This window comes from Macaca mulatta, chromosome 20, assembly GCF_049350105.2.
Source record: "Macaca mulatta isolate MMU2019108-1 chromosome 20, T2T-MMU8v2.0, whole genome shotgun sequence".
NCBI classification, from domain to species: Eukaryota; Metazoa; Chordata; class Mammalia; order Primates; family Cercopithecidae; genus Macaca; species Macaca mulatta.
In genome coordinates this window covers 77306656-77328266 of record NC_133425.1, presented here as the reverse complement: position 1 = coordinate 77328266, position 21611 = coordinate 77306656, and the positions used below count along the sequence as shown (strand labels likewise).

Below are 21611 nucleotides of genomic sequence, written 5' to 3'. Positions count from 1 at the left end.
ACACACATTTATTCATCTACCTATGTGTGAATCTATATATAAGTATATATGTAACTTAAGTGAGTTTATACTGATATCTCCAATTCCAATCAAACATTAATTTTGGAAGAGTTGGTATAAATTTCTACTTGTTCACATGGTGTTTTTTAATAAGATTTTATGTTTTTCCTTATATAAGTTGTATACCTTTATTTAAATTACTCCTAAATGTGTTAATGGTTTTTGCCAGTAACACAAATGGGATTTCCCATTTGTCCCTTCCTCCTACACCACATTTGTTTGTTACTTCCAGAACAGAGAGAAGTGGTTACATTCAATAAATACAAGACAAAGTCTCTCTTTAAAATTGAAGTCTTCCTGTTTTGTAAACTATACAATCAGAATTTGTATAGTTTAAATTTGTATAGAATAGAGATCACCTGACCTTTTTTCTACAATTATACTGATTATTTCATTTGGCTGATTACATTTATGGCATCTACTAGTTTATGCTTTTTTCATATTTAATTTGTTGCTAACTGTGCCACTGTTAAACCATCCTTGCATTCCCGGAATAAATGCTTAGTTGTAATATATTGCTCTTCTAGTAAACAGCTGGACATTTGCTATTTTTTTTTAAGTTTAACATCTATATTCACACATGACATTGATCTATGGCTGAATGAGGTTAGAGGAAAGCTAGGAGTACTCTCTCTCCAGTTTTGATATGAACATTGTATAGCTTCAAGACAGAGGAAGGATTTCCATTGTTTTTACTTCGGTGGAGTAAAATTGGAATTACATTATTTAAATGAAGATAAAACTAAGCTATAAAACCATCTAGATCCTAAACCTGTTTTATCTAATAGGTATTTTAACTTTTCTACTGCTTTTCAGAATAATTTAAGGCAATCATCCATTTGCTCTACTTTATTATTTGGGGTTCAGTCTCCTTTCCAGTGTTTACTATTACATGTTTTTCCTTTTTGTTCTTTTATTAAGTAGGCAAAGAGTTTAACTGGTCTTTTGGGGGCTAGACACAGTGGCTGACACGTGTAATTCCAGCATTTGGGGAGGCTAAGGCAGGAGGATCTGAGAGCAGCCTAGGCAGCAAAGCAGGGCCGTGTCTCCATACACACACAAAAAATTTTTAATTAGCCAGGCATGGTGGCATATGCCTGTAGTCCCAGCTACTCAGGAAGATCACTTGAGCCCAGGAGGTCAAGGCTGTAGTGAGCCATGATCACACCACTGTACTCCAGCCTGGGTGACAAGAAAAAAACACTGTCTCAAAACAAAATTTGGCCTTTTTGATAAACAAGAGTGTTTTATTCTTTATCTTTTTTTGATTTGTGTTTTATTCAGTTGGCTTCTATCTCTCTTTTATTCCTTTGTTCTATTTTACTGGTGTTTTAAAAGTTCTTAAGATGAATACTTAGTAGTCTTCAGTCTTTGTGAAGTTTTAAGGCGAGCACTTTCCTCTTCTAAATGTAACTATGGCATAAATGTTTTACTTTTAGGTAATTTACTTGTTTTAATATATTTAGAAAATTATTATATTCAAATCATGAATAATTTTACCATCTTTTTATATCTTTCGAATCTTGTCAAGTTATAGCCAATGACCTATGAAATTATGATTTTTAAAAAATGTGTTAAGGTTTTCTTTCTAAGAAAGGATGCAATCAAATTTATAAAGTTTGAGAAATAGAAGAAAATAGTGTATATTAGCCATTTGTAGGACACAAAGTTGTATATTTCTTAAGGCAAATTATTTTGATATTATATCTTCGCTGATCTCCTATATACTAGACTCTCCAAATTCTGAAAGATTTTTTCTTTATACAGTTGTCTTTGTATTTGTAGGAACTTTTGTTTTATATACTTAGGTACTATGCTGTTTGCTAATGACTTTTATATCCCTTTAGAAAACAAGCATTTTATCATAACATACTGTTCATCTTAATACACTGTAGTACTTCTGATCCTAAATTCTAGTTTGATGTTAACTTTTCCTTCCCAATTTTCCCAGTAACTCTTCCATCCATTCCTATTTGTTTTATTTACCTTGCCTTTAGGCCTGTTCTTATAAACATTGCAGTTAGATTTATTTTCTAATAGGAGGATTCAGCCTATTCACCAAATTAAATGTAAGTTCTTATCCATTTCACTTCAATTACTATACATTTTACTTTGCTTTAATTTCTTCTGATTCTTTACCTTATTTTTACTCTGTCAAGTTTATGTTGATCTCCTTTTTTCCTCCTCTGCTTTTCAATTCTGCCAGCGGTTACCCTCAGTTTAACAATGCTAACTAAAATCACAGTTTCCTTTAACATCAAATGTAGCATTAACTCTCCCTCTGCAGTATAGTTTATTTATTGACTGATTCCCCAGTCATCAAAGTTGAAATACCCTTTAGGATACCTTTAATTTAACCTGTCCATGCCTGTGTTTTGTTGATACTTGATTATTTTTCAGCTTTTGATTAGCATTTTTTATTACGGTATATTTCTTCCAATTCAAAAATTCTTGTTTAATATTTACCATGACAAAATTTTAATCACGCTGTCATCCTCCTGTAAGATGTAATTGTACTGCAAAATTAATTATCCACTGGTTTCCCTCTCTTCACCTCCCCACCTAAAAGTTTCTCTTCTGACTAAAATATCATTGATTCAGGGCTGCCTCAAGATTTCCCTTGAGTAGGATACCTGATATATCTAAAATATTGCATATTTTGAAATTCCTTGACATGTGGGGGACTGGACACTGAATTATTCTGTCTTCCTAGTCCACATTCTACCCATTTGGGGAGTCTTTTAGTTTTCAGCGCTAAAGAGGACAAGTCAGATATTAGACTTATTCAGTTCCTTTACACACAACTAGTGTGTTGCAAGTCCAGGTTTTTTAATTTATCCTTGGAATTTAACATTTTTACTAAAATATTACTAAGGGTATGGATGTGTTTTCTATTCATCCCACCTGCAACCAAGTGGGCCCTCACAAACAGCAGATCAGAGAAACACTTCCTCTATTCGCTGTTTCATTAATAGCTTTGCACCATCTGTTTCACTTTGTCCTTTGGGACATGCTTTCATATTAGGTCCTTGGCATCTGTCCTCCCAGCCCACCTTTTCCTTTCTTTCCATCTCATGGTGGGGTTGCCCTAGATTGTGAGACATTTCCTTCACATTATCTTTGGGGTCACTAATGCAGATCGCTTTACATACCCAATGTTTTAATTCAACAAATCAGGTCTTGTCTTTGAATTCCAGAAAGCTTTTTCCAGTGCTCTACTTGGATGTCTTTGAAAGATCCTATGAGTTATGTGTTACAATTCTCATCATCTGAGGCTTCCATTGGCTCAGTTTCAACTGCCAGCCACCTGTTCCAGGTGTGTACCTTTGTCTTCCTCTTTTTCCACTGCATGCTCATGGTTTTGTCTGTTCAGTAGTCATGTCAAACTGTTGGGTCATAGATGGTAAACACAGCAGTTTTTGCTCTTTGGAGCCAGCACTGGGCAAACTGACCAGCTTTAGCTGATGAGGCATAAGGAAGGCCTTTGTGTCCCCCAAGTTCTCCCCAAGTGTGAGGAAATCTTTCCCAACCTCAAAAACCAGGACCAGCTCAGTGCTAGAGTGCAGCTCCCAGTCCTGTACCTCCAGGATTCTAAAGTGTGCACTCTTCTACAAAGGGATTCACGCATCTGATCTAGGATAAGCCTTAATCTAGTTGACAGCATCCTGGGTTTTCTTTCACTCTAAGGAAGGGCCTCTGTACCCCTTGCACTTTAGCTGCTACCCAGCACAAAACAGAACCCAGTTCACCCAGGATCAGTACTAAACAGGTCCTGGGGCAGCCAGTTTTCTCAAATGTGCCCTCCAGAAATGGCCAGTTTGCCCAGGGAAGATAATGGATATTTAAGCTTTCCTATTTTCCCCAGTCCCATTCTTCGGGATCTCACCATGTTAAATCATTCCAGTGAAGGCCTATTCCAGTTAATGGCAAGATTGGATGTAATACATCAACTTAAGAGAAACTATTTACTTTCAGAGAACAATTTGACATGCAGGTAAAAATACATGGTCCTTTTTTCTTTGATTTATTATTCCATTGCTAAATATCTAGCCTTGGGAAATAATTTTTAATCAGAAAATGTTACATGAAGACCTATATTATTTATAAAGTAAAAAACTGCCAATGACTTAACTCTCCATTAGTAGGAGAATAAGTGAATTAGGGACCCACACGTAATGAAACAGGCATCAATGGCTTTGAAAATCATTTAAAGTCGTCGGCGAAGTAGGAAAGGGCACCTGTATGAATCCGACTATGGAAATATCATATACAAAAAATCATCAGGCAATGGAAATCTACCAAGATGGTAACAGTGGTTAGATACAGGCTGTTTGTGAGGACTCTCTTCAACTCCCCCACCTTTCTTTCCTTACATCTTCAAATACAGTAGGTAATAAAATGGTGCTGAAAATACTCTTTATAAACTAAACATACTGCTAACAAAGTAAAGGCCTGCGACTTGATAAAGTAATTGTGACATGTAAATGGCTTCTTCAGAAGGTGTTTAAAGTGCTTATTGACAGTTTTCTGGGGCTGTAAAATCTATCTCAGCAAATGTTTTATGAGCAAACTCCATTTTAGCCCTTACTGGATCAATCATTTGCTCAGAAAACGCTGTCTTGAGGCTGTTTACCAGAGTTTTTCCCTGGCTTCCAGAGGATATGGTAATAAATAAAAGGTATGACCGTGGGCATTAAGGAGAAAGCCCAGGTCTACCGAATGCAATTCAGCTCGGCTTCCAAGAGCGACTTCTCATCCCAGTGTGGACAGAAATGCCAAGCTGCACCTGTGAGTGGCACAAAACCAGGTGACAGATGTGGAATTAAATGAAATCTCAAGAGCTAGCAGCTGAACTAAAGAAAACTTTCAGAAAGAAGATTTGCGAGCATTGACTTTCCATTTAGAACCCCATACAACGCCCCCTACTCCCTACAGTGGCAGCCCCAGCATTAAGCTTCCCTCATCAAGGAAGTCAAATCTGCATCAACACAATTTTCTTTTAAATATACTAATTTTCTCTGCTGCTGGTGATACCTAATCACTTAAATTATTTATGATGCTTCCGGTTGTTTACAGCAGCCTTGCAGAGCAGCAGGCCTAGGCAAATGCTGCCCTACCATCATCTAAAACCATTTCTATCACTTGACTTTTCTGTGAAGTGTCTGCAGAGGGGTTTTATGTATAGAGAGAGCAGCACCGGTTCGCTTTCCCCGGGCAACAGATGCGCAAATCCCAGATCCTTTGGTGAGCTGGGAAGGGATAAGCTTAACTAAGCAAAGGGTCTTCGTGCTCACTAGTTTAAGGCTTCTGCTAAAGCCCAGGTTTTACAGTTTTACCATTCAGCTAAATTAATTGATCCCACTAATTCTATATCTGAGTACTGATCCTCAGGAAAGAATTCTGGCATAAAGGAGGAAAAGGGTACTCACCTAAAGCTGTGCATGATCGCCTTGTTTGTAAATGGATTCCATCTAAATGCTCGGCTTGGGGTGTAATTAATTTATGGTCATTCTACTTGATGGAAGACTCACACAGTCATTTAAATGCTGGTGAAGTTTATTTTAGGCCATTGAAAAGTGAGACTGTCTCAGGCTCTTTGGTCCCTAACAGCTGTGCTTTTTAAGTCCCTCTCAGCAGTTTTTCCTGCTCTTTCTTCCCTTATTTTTTTTTTCCTTGAGACAGGGTCTCACTCTGTCACCCGGGCTGGAGTGCAGTGGCACAGTCTCAGCTCAGTGCAACCTCCGCCACCCAGGCTTGAGCTATCCTCCTGTCTCAGCCTCCCAAAGTGCTGGGATTACAGACGTGAGCCACTGTGCCTGGGTCTTCCCTTACTGCATCTTCTTTCATCTCAGTGCTCCTAAAAATGCCCTGGGAGTGGAAAACTACCAAAGTTGCAAAAGCTGCACATAGGGAAATGGCTATGCAGAAAAGCCTAATATTCCCTCCTCTGAGTCAAGTTCATGAATTTTTATTGCATGGACTGTTATGGCTGTTCAAAGGTCTGAATATCCCTGTTTAGTTTTTATAGCCAAATTACAGACCCTGATTTCTCTATCTGGAAAACAACCAAAATGAGAAAACAAGATGGGTATTGGGGGGCACTAACCAAGCCCACATCAACCCACTGGGATTTAGAACTACAGTTTTTTAGGTCAGCCAAAGAGAATCTGACCACAGAACTCAGCCCATGTCAAGCTTTAGCCCATGTCGAGCTTTGCGGTTCTGCAGTAGGGGGAATGAAAAGATCCTGGGAGATGGTACTGCCTACGGGTCAGGCACTGCAAAAACATAGGCCTGATAGGTGGGTCTGAGCCTATGAGAGGCGCCATCATCGAGTCTCTGGAGCCCCAGAATCACAGTAAGTAAATACCCAGTCATCTACCCAAACCCAAGCCCTGACTCCACCCAGCAGGGAGCTCCACTCTTAACCCTTCATCCTGAGCAAACTTGCCACATTTTTAAATACAGCTCAAGACCAAGCCTATCCAAACTGATTAATCAAAGGAGAGACTCAGTATCTTCAAGGCCTGGGAAAATCAAAAGAACCAGGAAGGAAGTCTCCTTCAGTCTTCTCTAGAGAGAAGTTGGGGTTCATGCATTTTTGTCCCCAGGACAGGCCAAGACAGGCCCTCACTGGAGGCTATCAGACTTTTTGACAGGATTCCTAAAGACCCACTGGCACCAAAAAAGCATCCAGAAAGGATGAGTCTATCTAGGAAGGCATCATCTGGCCCAGCTCTTGCTGAAATGAAACTATGAGGAACTTACAAGTACCGGCACCCTTTCCTTCACTGCCTACGCAGAATCACACAGCATTCTCCAAGAAAGGAGGATGCTGGGAGGGAAAACCCAGGAAACTCTGGGGAATTAGCAAAAAGGAATTCTTGTATGATGTCTCATGCTTGGGCTAGATAATTCTCAATGGGCTTAAGTCCATCAGCCAATGGTATTCATAGGCCATTTCTATCCCCACCAGCAGGCATGGCTCAGGGAACCCTCACTGGCGTATCTCCACTCACCAGGACTGGCCGCATCTCACAGAAAACCAGGAGGGAAGCCAGCTCTATGTCCTCGCTGTACCCGTTCTTCAGAGGAACAGACCTGAATCCTGAAGCAGAACAAGGAGGAAGATGCAAAGGCAGGTAATTAATGTCAGACCTTAGATTTTTTTGGAGGATACCCAGGGATCACAGGCCTAGTTCAAAGAGAAGAGAAGTCAGTGCCCCCTGCTGGGGGCTGACTTTGTGGAAGCCGGAGGTCCTATCCTGATGGTTAGGGACACAGGCCAACAGCCATGACTGACTGGTCCATACAGGGAAGCAAGGTTAAAAATATCTACCATCTAGAAATAAAAATGATTCACTCAGAAGAAATTAAAACCCACAGAACATTCCACATTGAGTGTAGTGATTGCAGCTGTGGTTCAATTCCTTAAATACTCCTGAGACCAAAAGAGTAGTGAATCCTCATCCATTTCCTCCACTTAGAGCCTTACAAAGCACAGGACCAGGGAGTGTGTTTTATCTTTAAAGATTTCCAATGGGAGGAAATCTTTCTGTCCCTTAGTAGTTCATAGCAGTATTGATCTTCCTCCTCCAAAAGCCATTCCCTGTTTACAAGTAGGACCTGTGTTTGACAGTCATTTAAATGTTTCTTTTTATTTAGGGCTGAAGGGTGGGGGCGAGTTGGAGCTGAATCTTCCCCACCCCCATTCAGTAATGTTTAAGGCAACACATCTCAAAGGTTGGTTGCTGGCTTCTTTTAATTTACTATAAATGAACACAGGGCTAAAACAGAACTGTCACTCCCACCCAATCCTCCTCTCTGTCCTAAAAGCAACCATTGTTAACAGTATCTTTCCCAAGACTGCCTATGCATATGTTTGAGTTGCTTTTAAATCACAAATGATAGTGCCTTACCAGTTAGCATTGTATCTTAGAGATCGTTTCTGTGGTCCTAGTTTGTCTTGAAAGCATTTATATCATATCTACTGATTCTCCAAGACAAGCAATGCCCAAAATAGGACCCTCCCACTGTTTCCTCTGTGCCTTCCACCATTCAGATTTTGGGCTTATTTCTCTCGGAACATTTTATACTCTCAGTTGATTTATCACCTTCAAACAATATCCATTGAATCTCACTTTCCACTGCTTATGAAGAGGAAAGTCGCATACTTACACAAACCTGTACCTTTTCTCCTTTTGTTTCCCCAGCTTCTCCTTTTACACCCCTAAGATGTATGATTTCTATATGGACATGGTGTATAATATTTGCATTCCATTTTGTAACCATAATTCTCCCACAAAGGGAGGCTTATGTTTTTCTGGCATTTTAATATAAAATTCTTAAACATACAGCAACACTAAAAAAATATTACAAAGAACACTTGTATACCCACCACCTAGATTGTATGAAACTTTCACTCTACGGTTGTCCCTTGATATCTATGGGGGACTCATTCAGGACTTCCCCAGATACCAAACTCCTTGGATGCTCAAGTCCCTGATATGAAATGACATAGTTGGCCAAGTATGGTGGCTCATGCCTATAATCCTGGCGATTGGGGAGGGCAAGGCAGGAGGATCACTTGAAACCAGGGGTTCAAGACTAGCCTAGGCAACATAGCAAGACCCCATCTCTACAAAAAATAAAATAAAAAATTTAGCTGGGCACGGTGATGCACACCTGTAGTCCCAGCTACTAGGGAGACTAAGGCAGGAGGATTGCTTGAACCCAGGAGTCTGAAGCTGCCATGAGCTATGATCACACCACTGAATTTCAGCCTCAGTGACAGAGGAAGACCCTATCTCTAAATAATTAAATGATGTATTATTTGCATATAACCTATGCACATCCTCCCATATACTTTAAATTATCTCTAGATTACTTGAATACCCAAGACAATACAAATACTGTGTAATTGTTATACTGTATTAAGGAATAAGAAAAAAGTCTGTATATGTTCGATACATAACGTTTTCAAAAATATTTTCAATCCAAGCTTGGTTGGTTGAGTCCACAGATCCAGAGGGCTGACTGTGCTTGTTTTGTCATGGATTTATCCGCCCATCAATCCATCTAATTTATGTGTACAATTCAAAGTATGACAAAGACATCACTATACTTTCCCCAGCATGCATCTCACCACCCAGGGCTCAGTATTGGTTTACAGTGTTCGTCTTTTTATACAGAAGGAAATGTACAAATTTATTTTTAATGGCTCGATGCTCATCATCTTACTGAACTCTGTGGATGCCTTCGTTGGCTAAATGTGTCCTCTTTTGTTCTCTTCAAAATGAGCCCACGGGACACAGAATTCCTGAGCTGTGCATGTTTGAGAGCATCCATCCTTTGATTTTATAGTTGAATGCCAGTTTGAGTGGGTATAAAACATTCAGGTTTTATACCCACTCTTTTCCTGGTAGGGTTTTGGGGACACTGCTCTCATTGAATATACTGCTGTGAAGTCTTCTGACCTATTTTTGCCCTACGGCTACAATGTGATCTTTGTTGCTAGTTCGTTTTTTGCCTTGATAAAGCCTCACAGAATTCTTGCAGTCTAGCCCAGTGATAGGCCAACATTAATGCAAATATGAATCACCTGTGAATCTTGTTAAACTGCAGACTCTGACTTGGGAAGTCTGGGGTGAAGCCTGAGATTCTGCACCTCTAATGAGCTAATCTGTGGACAGTGGGGAAGAATTAAGTCTATGTTACGGTTTGGCTCTGTGTCCCCACCCAAATCTCATGTTGAATTGTGATCCCCAGTGTTGGAGCTGGGGCCTGGTGGGAGGTGACTGGATCATGGGGGTGGACTTCCCACTTGCTGATCTCATGATAGTGAGTTCTCACGAGATGGGGTTGTTTAAAAGTGTGTAGTACCTCCCCCTTCACTCGCTCTCTTTTCCTCCTGCTGACGATGTAAATATGTGCTGGTTTCTCCTCGTAGCAGGATTGCAAATTTCCTGAGGCCTCCCCAGAAACAAAAGCCTGTACAGCCTGCAGAACTGTGAGTCAATCAAACCTCTTTTCTTCATAAATTACCCAGTCTCAAGTATGTCTTTATAGCCGTGTGAGAACGGACTAATACAGTCTAGCTGCTGATTGACTGTTAGAATGAACTGGAATGACTGCTCTATGGTGTTCCGGGAGGCTATCGGGTAGCCTGTGCACTCCAGTAGCATGGTTCCAGGCCAGACAGTACTATCTGACACTAGGCGTGTGCCTCTTAAATCGGAGACATGAGCTCTGCCCCCATGGCCAGCTATCTCCAGCTCTGCGTACCTTCTCTCACTGCCCAAGTCCCATTTTTATGCACTGGGCAGCCCTCCTTGTATACTAGAGTCTGCTCAAAGGTGTTTCCCAATCTCACCCAAAACAGAATGATTTTTCTTCTTGTTTCTAGTCATTTCACAGGGGAAAGGGAAATACAGACACCTTTTAAAGTAAGATCAATGCTTCGGGCTTTGAGGGCCCAGTGAGAGGGCAGCCTGCAGAGGAGCACGGGGAACAGAGAACACGGGGTTCGAAATTAGACATTCCTGGGTTTGAATCTCAGCTCTGGTCCTACCGGTGTGTGACCTTGAGCAAGTTAAGTCATAGTTTCTAGGCCTCGAAGTGCTCAGAATTTTAAAACCAAAGATAAAACCCCTTTCACAGGATTACTGTGAGGATTAAGAGAGAAAGAGTTTAAGGTACCGAACACAATAAAGGCTGCTTCTTTCCTTCCTGCGCTCCAGCTGGTTTAAAAGCTTAAGTGCATCTCTAATGACAATGGGCGAAGTTTATTTTTTGAGTTTGGAGGCCCCTCAATGCCTTCTGTTCACTCTATTTCATTCCTCCCATGAATATGGATGTGCCAGGCACTGCTAGGAGCTAGAAAGGAGCGAGGAAAGGTCCCTGCTGAGAGTATCTCACAGTCGGGGGAGGACGAGGTCACATTTTTAATCTCCCTTGAGGTTTTGACCTTTGTTTTTTCTAAATCTCCAAGCTAAGTCATTGTATTCTGCAGATGAATTGACACACTTTGATGCCCAGTAAGGTAAGGAGGTTTTATCATCAACTCTGACATCTCTGCAAGGCAATGGGAGGGGTTATGAAGCTCACGGCCTTCATCCTTCAACAGGATGTCAGGGTAACCAGGGGGTTTCAGCACAGCTGCCGCTCTCTGCTGGATGAGTCCAGTAGAGGAACTGGCAGGCAGTTACCGTAAAAAGAAGTCTGTTACAGCATCAAGGCTAGGAAGGTAAAGATGTACCAAAAGCTACACTTCCTGCACCAGAAGAATTGGTTTCATTCCTAAGCCTTATTAGACTAATCTAAAAGAAGCAAATTAAGGAATCACAGTCTCAGTGTGCTGGGTTTAAAGTAGTTCATAGGCCAGGCACAGTGGCTCACGCCGTAATCTCATCACTTTTTTTCTGACCAACATGGCAAAACTCCACCTCTACTAAAACTACAAAAATTAGCCAGATGTGGTAGTGTGCACCTGGAGTCCCAGCTACTCAGGAGGCTGAGGCAGAGGTTACAGTGAGCCGAGATCACGCACTGCACTGCACTCCAGCCTGAGCGACAGAGCAAGACTCTATCTTAAAAAAAAAAAAAAAAAAGATAGTTTACAGTGTGGGTGAGTTAACCCAGAAGGCTTGCCAAATATCAGGCCTCTTACAGATGAATATTCATTATTATTGCTAGAGTAGCAATGTTCATGAAAATGAACATTTCTAGAGTGCTAAAAAAAAAAAAAATCAAAGTTTAAACATTTTCCCAAAGTCTTAACTTGCTAAGGAATTCATTTCCTCAATGGTAAGATAGGCAGCCTTGACATAATTTGGTTTTCTCAAAGTGCCATCCAAGGACCATCTGGGGAGCTGCCTAAAGATGCACGTTCCTTGGCCCCATCCTGGGCAGACTCAGCACCCTGTGGTGGGTCCAGGAACCTGCATTTTCTTTTGAGTCTTGCTCTGTCACCTAGGCTGGAGTGCAGTGGTGCAACCTCAGCCTCCCAAGTAGCTGGGATTACACGTGTGAGCCACCGTGCCCGGCCAGCACCTGGATTTTCTACCATGCCTGCTGCTCAGAAAGTGGGCTCCTGCCCAGTAGCAGAAATGGTCAGGTTTATGATATTATACTAAGAAAGGTGGAGGTTGAGGGAATGTCTGAAAACAAAAAGGATCCAATTCGGCTCTTCGTTGAGCCCTAGGTTTCCAAACAACATCAAAAGACTATATTTTTATATAAGTAACTAAAAATGACAGTCATCTTTCTCTTGAAAAATGATCCTCAGAAAACAAGGGAACAGTGACCTCTTGAGGAATCCGGAAGAATCTATGATCTCATGCACCATGCATCAGAAATACTAAAGGAAGAGGAAGAAGGAAATTCAACAGCCAGCAAGGGCCTGTTTGACAAACATTATACCTAAAATCCAGTGGGAAAGGAAATACATAGAAGCTAAGGAGAGCCGGTTTTTTTGTTTTTGTAAACGACTGGCTCTGGAAGCAGCAGAGTCCCAAATCCCCTCACCTGCAGGTGTCCGTCTCACCTGTGCAGGAGGGGCTCAGGCATCTGGGATTCAACAGTGTTCTTAAGCGCTGGTCCTATGACCCAGCTTGGCTTGGTTGCAGAAAAATACGAAATGACCCTCCTCATACCATGAACGGGTTTTCTGTTTTCTTCAGCAGGGAAGAAAACCAACGATTCAAAGAAGTAAATTAACCCGCCCAATTTTATACAAAGGGAAGGTGAATTCTGAAGGATCTGGGGGAGTTGGACTCTTGGGATTGTAACTCCCCCCCAAGATGCCAAAGGTCTCTCCCTTGCCACCCTCTCACACTGCCAGCCAGAGAGCAGGAGGAAGATCAACCCAGACTTAGCCCTGGCTAGGGAGAAGCAAACCGTGTATAATATTTCAAAATGAAATCAAACTGCAGTGCCAGGTCGACGATCCACTAACAATCCAATTTTGCATGTAGACATCCCACTTCGAGGGGCATAGCCTCCCCTGTCACCCGCTTCCCCCCACCTGTGTGCTACACGACAGGCTGTACGTGCACCAGCTCTCCAAGCCACCCAATCGGTTTTACAGTGATTCCATCCAAACCAGGAAAAATGATTTTTCATTCTTTCCGAAGCCAGCAGCCAAACCAAAGTACAATGCCAGCCCAAACTGAACATCTTAATTAAAATGCCTCTTACCTGATTTGATTGCTTTAATGGGGTAAGTGGCATGAGCAAGAAAGTTGGGATCACTGAACATATCTTCTTCGTAAACCACGAAGCGCAGAAATGCCAGGTTTGGGTCATAAATTTCAAATGTCACCTTCTCCTGTGTTGGAGCCCAGATAGGGCTGAGGCCATTATCATCTGGAAGGAGATCAAAGCTCATTAGAGGCCGCATTGGAGCTGCCCCCTTCTGGTAAGACAATCTCTGCATCCTTCAGCTATGAATCCCCTTAGCAACCATGTAAATAAATATGCATCTATGCCAAGATCTAAGAAAATCTGAGTAATTTTCTTCACTCCCTCACCCCACCTTGAGCAATCCTGGAAGCTGCTGTTGCAGGCTGGTCCCTTGGTGAGCAGAGCAGGAGACCACCTCCCATCTCCCCTCCCCAGGATGGGGGAGAAGGGAAGAGGGGAGGTGTTTGCAGAGCAGGAAGGTGGAATTTGGAAAAGATGAAAGAGGAGAAGAGAGCCTGTGAGCCACATCCACCAGCAGGGGATTCTACAGCTGGCAGGTGAGAGCCCCGCCTCACAGAGCAAGCAAGGAGCAATCCTGAAACTCTCCATAAATGTCAGTTTACTCAGTCAGCATCTGAGTTGTTCATTGGGCTACTTTTTACGAGGAGCAAGGATCCTGTGCCTTAGAAGGCCCACCATTCACGGTTCCCTCCTGGCTTTTCCTGGAAGAGCAAGCATTCCTCCTGCCCTTTAGGGGCTGAGCTCCCCCAGGTTAGGCTGATCCTCTGGGTCAGGTCAGCCATGTAGGTTCACCCCCTCTCTCCATGTCTCTGCCTCTTGGCCTTTGACTCAGTAGATCAATCCGATTGGGCTGTTGCACAAAGAGGACCAACCGAGTGTCAGGGCCTCACCTAGGATTCCAGACTTGAGTTACAGGCAGGCAAACAGCACTGGGGAAGGTCTAAGGATTTAATAAAGTGGCCCTTTGTATCCCCTCCTCAAGCTGAGCCACATGGGCAAGAGGGAGGAAAGAAAACCTTGGACAACTGAAGTGTATTGCAAAATACCCCAGGAAGAGCACTCCCACAAAGGAGTCACTGGCCGGACGTTTCAAAGCAGAGGGGCCAAGGCGACTTACTCACAACCGTCGTCTTGAACTTGTTGTTGTCATAGTCGGCTCCACAGATCTCCACCTCTACAAAAGGACAGGCAATACTTCGTCCAAGTTTGGGGAGATGGCGAGCACCGAGAACCTGGGACACCAAAGGGAAGCATTGGAACCCTCCTGGGGTCCTGAACAGACAGCCTAGCATGGATTGCGACTGGGTTCTAGAGTGACACTGGATGAGTTCAATGCCAGCCCTAATTTTCCCAAATTCATTGGAGAAGCCAGAGCAACCTTCTGCGGTGGATGAAGGTGGACTGTGGTATATCCCACAGTTCCTCAGCATCAGCCTGAGTCTCAGTCCCATACGCCACCTGACTCAACAGGTAAAACTCACCTGAGCTCATGAATGCACATCCATGCCCAAGGAGGTGCCTCTGATCAAGGCAGAGCTTAATCACTGGATCTCCCTGCCCCCAGGAAAGGCTGAGGGACAACGTGGCACTCTTTTTGTAACTGCAGTTTACTTAAAGGCCTCTGTTTACATGTGCTTCTTCCCCCCACTGCCCTTAATTTCATGAGAAATGCAATTCATTTCTCTACTTTTCAAAAATTCTTACAAAGTAACAACACTTTCTCTGGAAGTCAGATGAATTTTAACAAGCCCTGGAACTGGACAAAGTAAGGGAAAAAATGTCTCCATTAAGACCAAATGCCTGTTTCCCATGTTTTCTTTCTCTTTCCAGCCAGAGGCTGACCTCACCGGGACCCCAGAAAGACAGGGTCGTACCTCACCCCCACAGACGACAAGGGGACGTGGGTTTGAGGTTTCCCCTCCCTTTCCTCTTCTCCCAAACGACCGTGGAGTGTACTGTAAGAAAAGATCCTCAAACACTGCCTGAATGTGGATAGTTTAGTTTAAACAAGACAACAAGCGTTCCTAGCCATGGGTTCCCCGCTCTCAAGGCAACGTCGGCGCAGCCCCCAGGGAGGGCAGCGGGCTCCCCTGGCAGGGAGGGAGGGCTGGCTTTACCTTGACCGTCAGCGTCATCAGGATCTTCCTCTGGGACTCGGGTGGCATTGGGTCATATTTCTCTGCCCTCATGCTCTCAGGCTGCAGAACGTAGCCCGTGCGCCCATTGAGAGAAAACAACGCGTGATTCATCTGCATGAACTTATCTGGGAAGGAAAGTGAAGGCCTGCTGTAAGTCAGGCATGAGCGTGCTGGCCTCCTAGGCCACAAGTTCCTAGGTGCGGAATGAATGACACCTTTTCCCAAAATTAATGTGAGGCAGCTGTTCAAATAAGTATCTCACTCGAAGAAAATATAGGGTTTCTAGACAACAAAATCCCATACTGGGGAACATCTTTCCAAGTATGTAACAAACTCCCGAATCATAAAAGAAAAGATTCAGGCCGGGCGTGGTGGCTCACGCCTGTAATCCCAGCATTTTGGGAGGCCGAGGTGGGCGGATCACAAGGTCAGGAGATCGAGACCATGGTGAAACCCCGTCTCTACTAAAAATAGAAAAAATTAGCCGGGCGCAGGGGCGGGCGCCTGTAGTCCCAGCTACTCGGGAGGCTGAGGCAGGAGAATGGCGTGAACCCGGGAGGCGGAGCTTGCAGTGAGCCGAGATTGCGCCACTGCACTCCAGCCTGGGCGACAGAGCGAGACTCCGTCTCAAAAAAAAAAAAAAAAAGAAAAGATTCAAACTTGCTAAAAGTATCTATGTAGAAACAAATTGCATAGGCTATTTTAATTCAAATGACAAATATATGAATATAAATTTTTAACCTCTTAGTTCTGATACATCTATGCTATAAATACCTACTGCACAGATACATCAGGTAAGAAGCACAAATAGTTTGCAGAAAAGAAAATGTCATTGCTCCTTAAATAAGAGAAAAACTGGTTAATGTCACTTACAAGAAGCAGCTCTAATGGACTACAGTATATCAGTTTTCACCTCTCAGTTGTGCAAACGGCAAAAAGTTCAACAAAACTCAGTGAAGTTATACAAAAAGAGTGTACTCCAACCTCCACCTATTTGCATCTCCGCCCACAATCTCTCTGGAGGGCAGTTTGGCAGCGTGGCTTAGCTCAGGCATACCTGCAGGCGCATCTTCAGTGGTTTTCTTCAGGGCAAAGTTGATCAAAATGCAAGTGCTGCTTAACCCTCCCTGCGCTTCTGAGAATTCTGTCCCACAGACACATTCCTACGTCTGTGGAATGGCGCTCACGTCAGGGTACAGAAGGCAGTGCTGTTTGTGACGCAAGTAATGGGGAATACCTACACGTGCCTACACGGGGACTTGTTAAATAAATGATTGTTCCATTCAATGGAATCCAAGGTGGCTACAAAAAGAATGTAAAGGAGGCTACTGATGAACAGATCCCCCGAAAGAGGTTTTAAATAACAACAACAAAAGCACAAAGCCCCATGATTTATGCGACCACTTTATGTCCAGAAGCTTCTGTATGTTGGTTATGCCACCATATGAATGTCTCTGGAAGAAAGTCTGAGCAGAATGCCCTCCCAGAGCAACAGGCCAGGAGAAGAGGGCTCCAAAGATGCTTGAATTATGTGAGCTAATGCATTTTCTTTTTCTCTTAAGCCAGACTAACTCAGCCTCTGTTACTTGCAATCATGAAGCCTGCCTGAGCCAGGCACCCTTCAGTCCTCTCATCCCTCCATTCAGCTGCTGGACCTCATACTAACCAGCACTCTGCTGAACTGTGCAGTCCCTCAGACAAACCACTCACTCCTGGACACCACATGGCATCTCTGACCCAAGCTGACTTGGCCTGGAGTGATTGCCACCACCACCTTGCAGGGACTGGACTACCTTTAGTCTGCCTTTACCTGCTGTCTGGAAATTGAGTGCCACCATCTGAGAACCGCACAGCCAGAGGCGGAAGGGGTCGTAGTTTGAAGAGTCAACTCTTTGTCCCTTTGGGTAGATGCGGGTCAGGCCCTTTTGATTGTACCTCAGGAGGTCGACGGGCTTCTGTCTGGTGATGCTGTCAGCCTTCGTCTCCACAAAGGAGCGGATTTCTCGGAAGTCAGGATTTTCTGCACACACAGAGAAAGGTCATCACTACTTCTGTGTCTCATCTCTGCATTTTCTTAATGTTTGGTGCAATGACTGGATGCTCAGATTATAAAAGGAAACCAGGAATCTCCCTCTTTGACATTCAGGGGGTTCTGATGATACTGTGCCAATTGGTGTCACTATGGACTTTTGCCCTCTGGGGGGTTCCAGGTATTAAAAAAGGACCTAGTTTTCCCACCGCCTTTTAGTCTAGAAATATTGTAATTTACTTTTTTTTAACTACCAACATTCTTGAACAAGAAAACACAAAAGCAGTAGTTATAGAAGAGGGAATATGGGGATGGTTTTAGGTAAGAGAAAATCTTGGGAGAGGAAGATCCAGAGAGATCACAGACACAAGATGAACAAACTGAGAATCACCTGCCACTGCCCACAGGTAGAGCTGTGATGTGGGTGCCTGTGCGGGACAGAGGAGAGGGAAGGGGACAGGCCTCATCTTGGCTCCCTGCCATCCAGCTGTGGTGGGATAGCCAGGCAGTTAACACGCTGAGCCTGCTGAGTCCTGAGCTTTGACATCTGTCCCTGAACAGAGGTTCCTAGGGACTGGCCTCCCAGTAAGTTAACTCAGGGGTCTAGTATTGTCTGGCTGGTCTTCTGTTCTAAGATGAAACATAAGGAAGCACCCCAAAGAAAAAAATATGTACAGCATCATCAAAAACTTGCTACCTGGAGAACATGGTAGAAGGCCCCCTTTTTTTTTTTTTAAACTGTATCTGTGGTGGGCTGAGTAATGGCCCCTGAAGATGTCCAGGCCTTAATCTCTGAAGCCTGTGCATGTGTCACTTTATATGGCAGAATAGACTTTGCAGGTGTGATTAAGGAGCTTGAAAATGGGAGGCTTATCCTGGAATATCCAGGTAGACCTAATGCACCACAAGGGTCCTTGTAACAGGGAAGCAGAAGAGGAGAAGCCCATGTGACCACAAGCCAAGGAATGCCAGCAGCCCCCAGAAACTGGAAGAAGGAACTGCTTTCCCCTCTGGAGGGAACACAGCCCTGCGGACACCCTGATGTTGACCCCGATACCGATTTCAGACTCGCCTCCAGAAATGTGCAAGAATACGTGTTGTTTTCAGCCACCAAGTTTGTGGTAATGGCAATAAGAACTAATCTACCCACTAAGTGGGTGATATGGTTTGGCTGTGTCCCCACCCCAATCTCACCTTGAATTGTAGCTCCCATAATTCCCACATGTTATGGGAGGGACCTGGTAGGAGGTAATTGAATCACGGGGGCTTCCCCTATACTGTTCGTGTGGTAGTAAGTCTCATGAGATGTGATGGTTTTCTACGGGGTCTCCCCTTTGGTTGGTTCTCATTCTCTCTCATCTGCTGCCAGGTAAGATGTGCCTTTCACCTTCTGCCGTAACGGTGAGGCCTCTCCAGCCACGTGGACTGTGAGTCCATTAAACCTCTTTTTCCTTATAAATTACTCAGTCCCAGGTATGTCTTTATCGGCAGCATGAAAATGGACTAATACGGTGGGTTTTCCTACTGAGACACCAAAAGAGCTTCTTCCACCAGCTCCCTCACCTGGAGGACAAACCCAAGCTGAGGCCATCTACTGGGAGCAGTTAAGAACAGGAGCATGCACCCACTCTGCCCTCTCTGAAAACGTCAAACTCGAAACGAAGGAAGTTTTCACTGCAGTTATAGGGCAGATTCTTAGGAAAGATGTTACCTAAGTTGTCCTTGGTTTTGCTGGTCGGTTTGCAGTAGACAACCAGGTCAGAGAGCTCGATGGCGATGGACTGGTTCTTCTCCCAGTACTTCATGTTGTTCTCCTGTTTGGAGTTCACCGTCTTTAGTGCCCGCCCCTGAGAAATCCCATCTTCCCAGCTCGCCCTGTGTTTTTTCTCCTGCATCCCCACTTTGCTTTCTCGCGTGCTCGGATCTTTCATATGGTTGAATGTTTTCCTTTCCTGAAGACAACCCTGCCCCTCTCATTTCTTCCTCTGTCAAAATTCTTGACAAAGCTATTTCCATGAGGATTTGGTGTCCAGCTCAGTCCTGGCCATAGCCCTCAAATATAGCTGAGGTCAGGATGGCAGGGGAAGGGGGCTCTTCTCTGTCACCACCCCTGTCCTTAACTCTGCCTCCTGTCCCCGCCCCTAAAGCCGCACTGTTAGAGTGTCTCAAATTCTAGTTCTTCAAATCCTCGTGGGCTCTGTGGACCCCAGCATCTTTGTCATAACTCTTTATCCCCTGCACCCTCAAAACCTGCACACCTGCTCCCCAACTCTGCCCATCAGGGCTCTGTCCAAGGGGACCACTACCCAGTGGCCAGAATATGTGCCGTGGACTCGGGAGGTGCCTCCCTTCAGAGGACCTACCGCCAAATCTAACTCCTTGCATGTAAGGATGAGCTTCTCACTTCACCCTAAAGCAGGCAACCCTGTTGGGCCTCCCCAAATTCTACCAGACTTTTATTGGCCAAGGGGGGACCTTGAGAGAATATTTAAATAACGGTCACTATTTGGGGGGTGCTTAGCTCTAGGCGTCACAGGCTAAGCACTGGATGGATACTACCTAAGTCAATCCACACCCTAACAGGGAGAATTATCTCCATTTAACGGAAGTTGAGTAGCTTATCTCAGCCTTCAGCCAGCCAGTGTCGAGACCAGATGCTGCCAAAGCCCTGTTAACACGGGGTGGGCTCCTGCCCCACCCACCACATGTTCCAGCTCTGCTTTGTCCCTCACACCCTGTCAGCTGCCAGGTTCTGGAGACAATCTCACTAAAATGCCTCCTGCATCCAGACCCAGAGTTCCTATCCCGGCTGCCACTGAACCACAGCAATGCCCTCCTGACTCCTCGTCCTGCTGCCCATATACCCCCGCCCCACTGGTCCATCAAATCCCTCCTTCTAGACCCAGCCCAAATCATTCCTTCTCTGGGAAGCTGATGTGGTTAGGCTTTGTGTCCCCATTCAAATCTCTCATCTTGAATTGTAATCCTCAGGTGTTGAGGGAAAGACCTGGTGGGAGGTGACTGGATCATGGGCTCGGTTTCCCCCATGATGTTCTCATGATAACAGCAAGTTCACCGAGATCTCATGGTTTTATAAGGCAGTTTTCCCTGCTCTTGCTTACCTAGTCTAGGGTAATATCTTTACAGCAGTGTGAAAACAAACTAATCCGTGTATTAGCTCCAGCCAGGACTGGGAAAGGATATTGCCCTCCTGGAACCTTCCAAATTACTCAGTGCCTCAGCTGGTGTGCTCTGCTTCTCACCGTCCCTTGCCTGACTGTCCTACATTAATGCCATTCGGTGCCAATGTGCAGACCTTACTTCCCCACTGAGATATGCCCCTTGATGGCAGGGCTGTGCACAGAGCAAGTGTTCAGGTGATGGTGGTCACTAGGTGAGAGAGGCAACATGACCCAGTTGTTAAGACAGTGGGAACTGGAATGTGAGTTTGAAACCTGGCCCGGCTGTTCTCAGACTGTGCTGGCTGGGCAAGGCATACAGTCTCCTTGTGCCTCGGTTTTCTCAGCTGTAAAATGAGGCTGATATGAATCCTTACCTCACAGGGCTATTGCAAAAATTAAACAAAGAGGCCTTAGCACTCTATGGGCACATGGTAGCTACTCATACTGCCCCAGGAGACACCTCCCCTAGGCAAAGAACCAGAAAGTCATGTTTTGTAAACAAGCAGGTAAAGGCACCCAATTTCTTCTGTAAGAACGCCTTCACGCATGAGTGCTGACAATTCCCAGGGCCAAAGTGGACCTTGGCAGTGACCAGCAAACGAGCCTTTTACGTGAGTTCCTGCTGTGACCACATCATCAGGACAGCTTCGAGTGTGACTCTAAGCCCCTGATACTGGCTCTAGCTTGTCCACATACCCCCAGCTTCTGTCAGCCCTTTCCATCCTTCCTGAATGTCCTTGGGGACACAGCAAGCTCTAGGGGTCAGGCTGGAAGGGCTGTGGTGGGTGGGAAGTGCATGAACTAACAGGTAAAGAAGGTGTCAGCCAAGCAATCAATACTAAAGTGCTGTCACAGAAACCAAAGCCATGTTTCTTTTCCAAACCTCAGGTGTTTTCTCCTGGTCCTTGAATCAACTTGACTTTATACTCTTAGTGCACAGTTTTCACCACGGGGTTGTCTGCAGACAGGAAACCCCAGAAATAACACAGCTCACTCTAG

The 21611-nt window shown here is 44.4% G+C and overlaps 1 protein-coding gene across 7 annotated transcripts in view; it reads right to left on the bottom strand.

The window, feature by feature from the left end:
• The window catches only part of PLCG2 (phospholipase C gamma 2), a 230942-nt gene that overhangs the window by 5934 nt on the left and 203397 nt on the right, over positions 1-21611 (bottom strand). For all 7 annotated transcript variants that reach the window (XM_077986963.1, XM_077986964.1, XM_077986965.1 and 4 more), the window contains 6 exons: positions 19142-19244; positions 17212-17421; positions 15381-15526; positions 14381-14495; positions 13258-13425; positions 7080-7168 (listed from right to left, as the gene is read on the bottom strand). In XM_077986963.1, coding sequence (XP_077843089.1) covers positions 7080-7168; positions 13258-13425; positions 14381-14495; positions 15381-15526; positions 17212-17421; positions 19142-19244 — 831 coding nt within the window. The remainder of the gene's footprint in view (positions 1-7079; positions 7169-13257; positions 13426-14380; positions 14496-15380; positions 15527-17211; positions 17422-19141; positions 19245-21611) is intronic.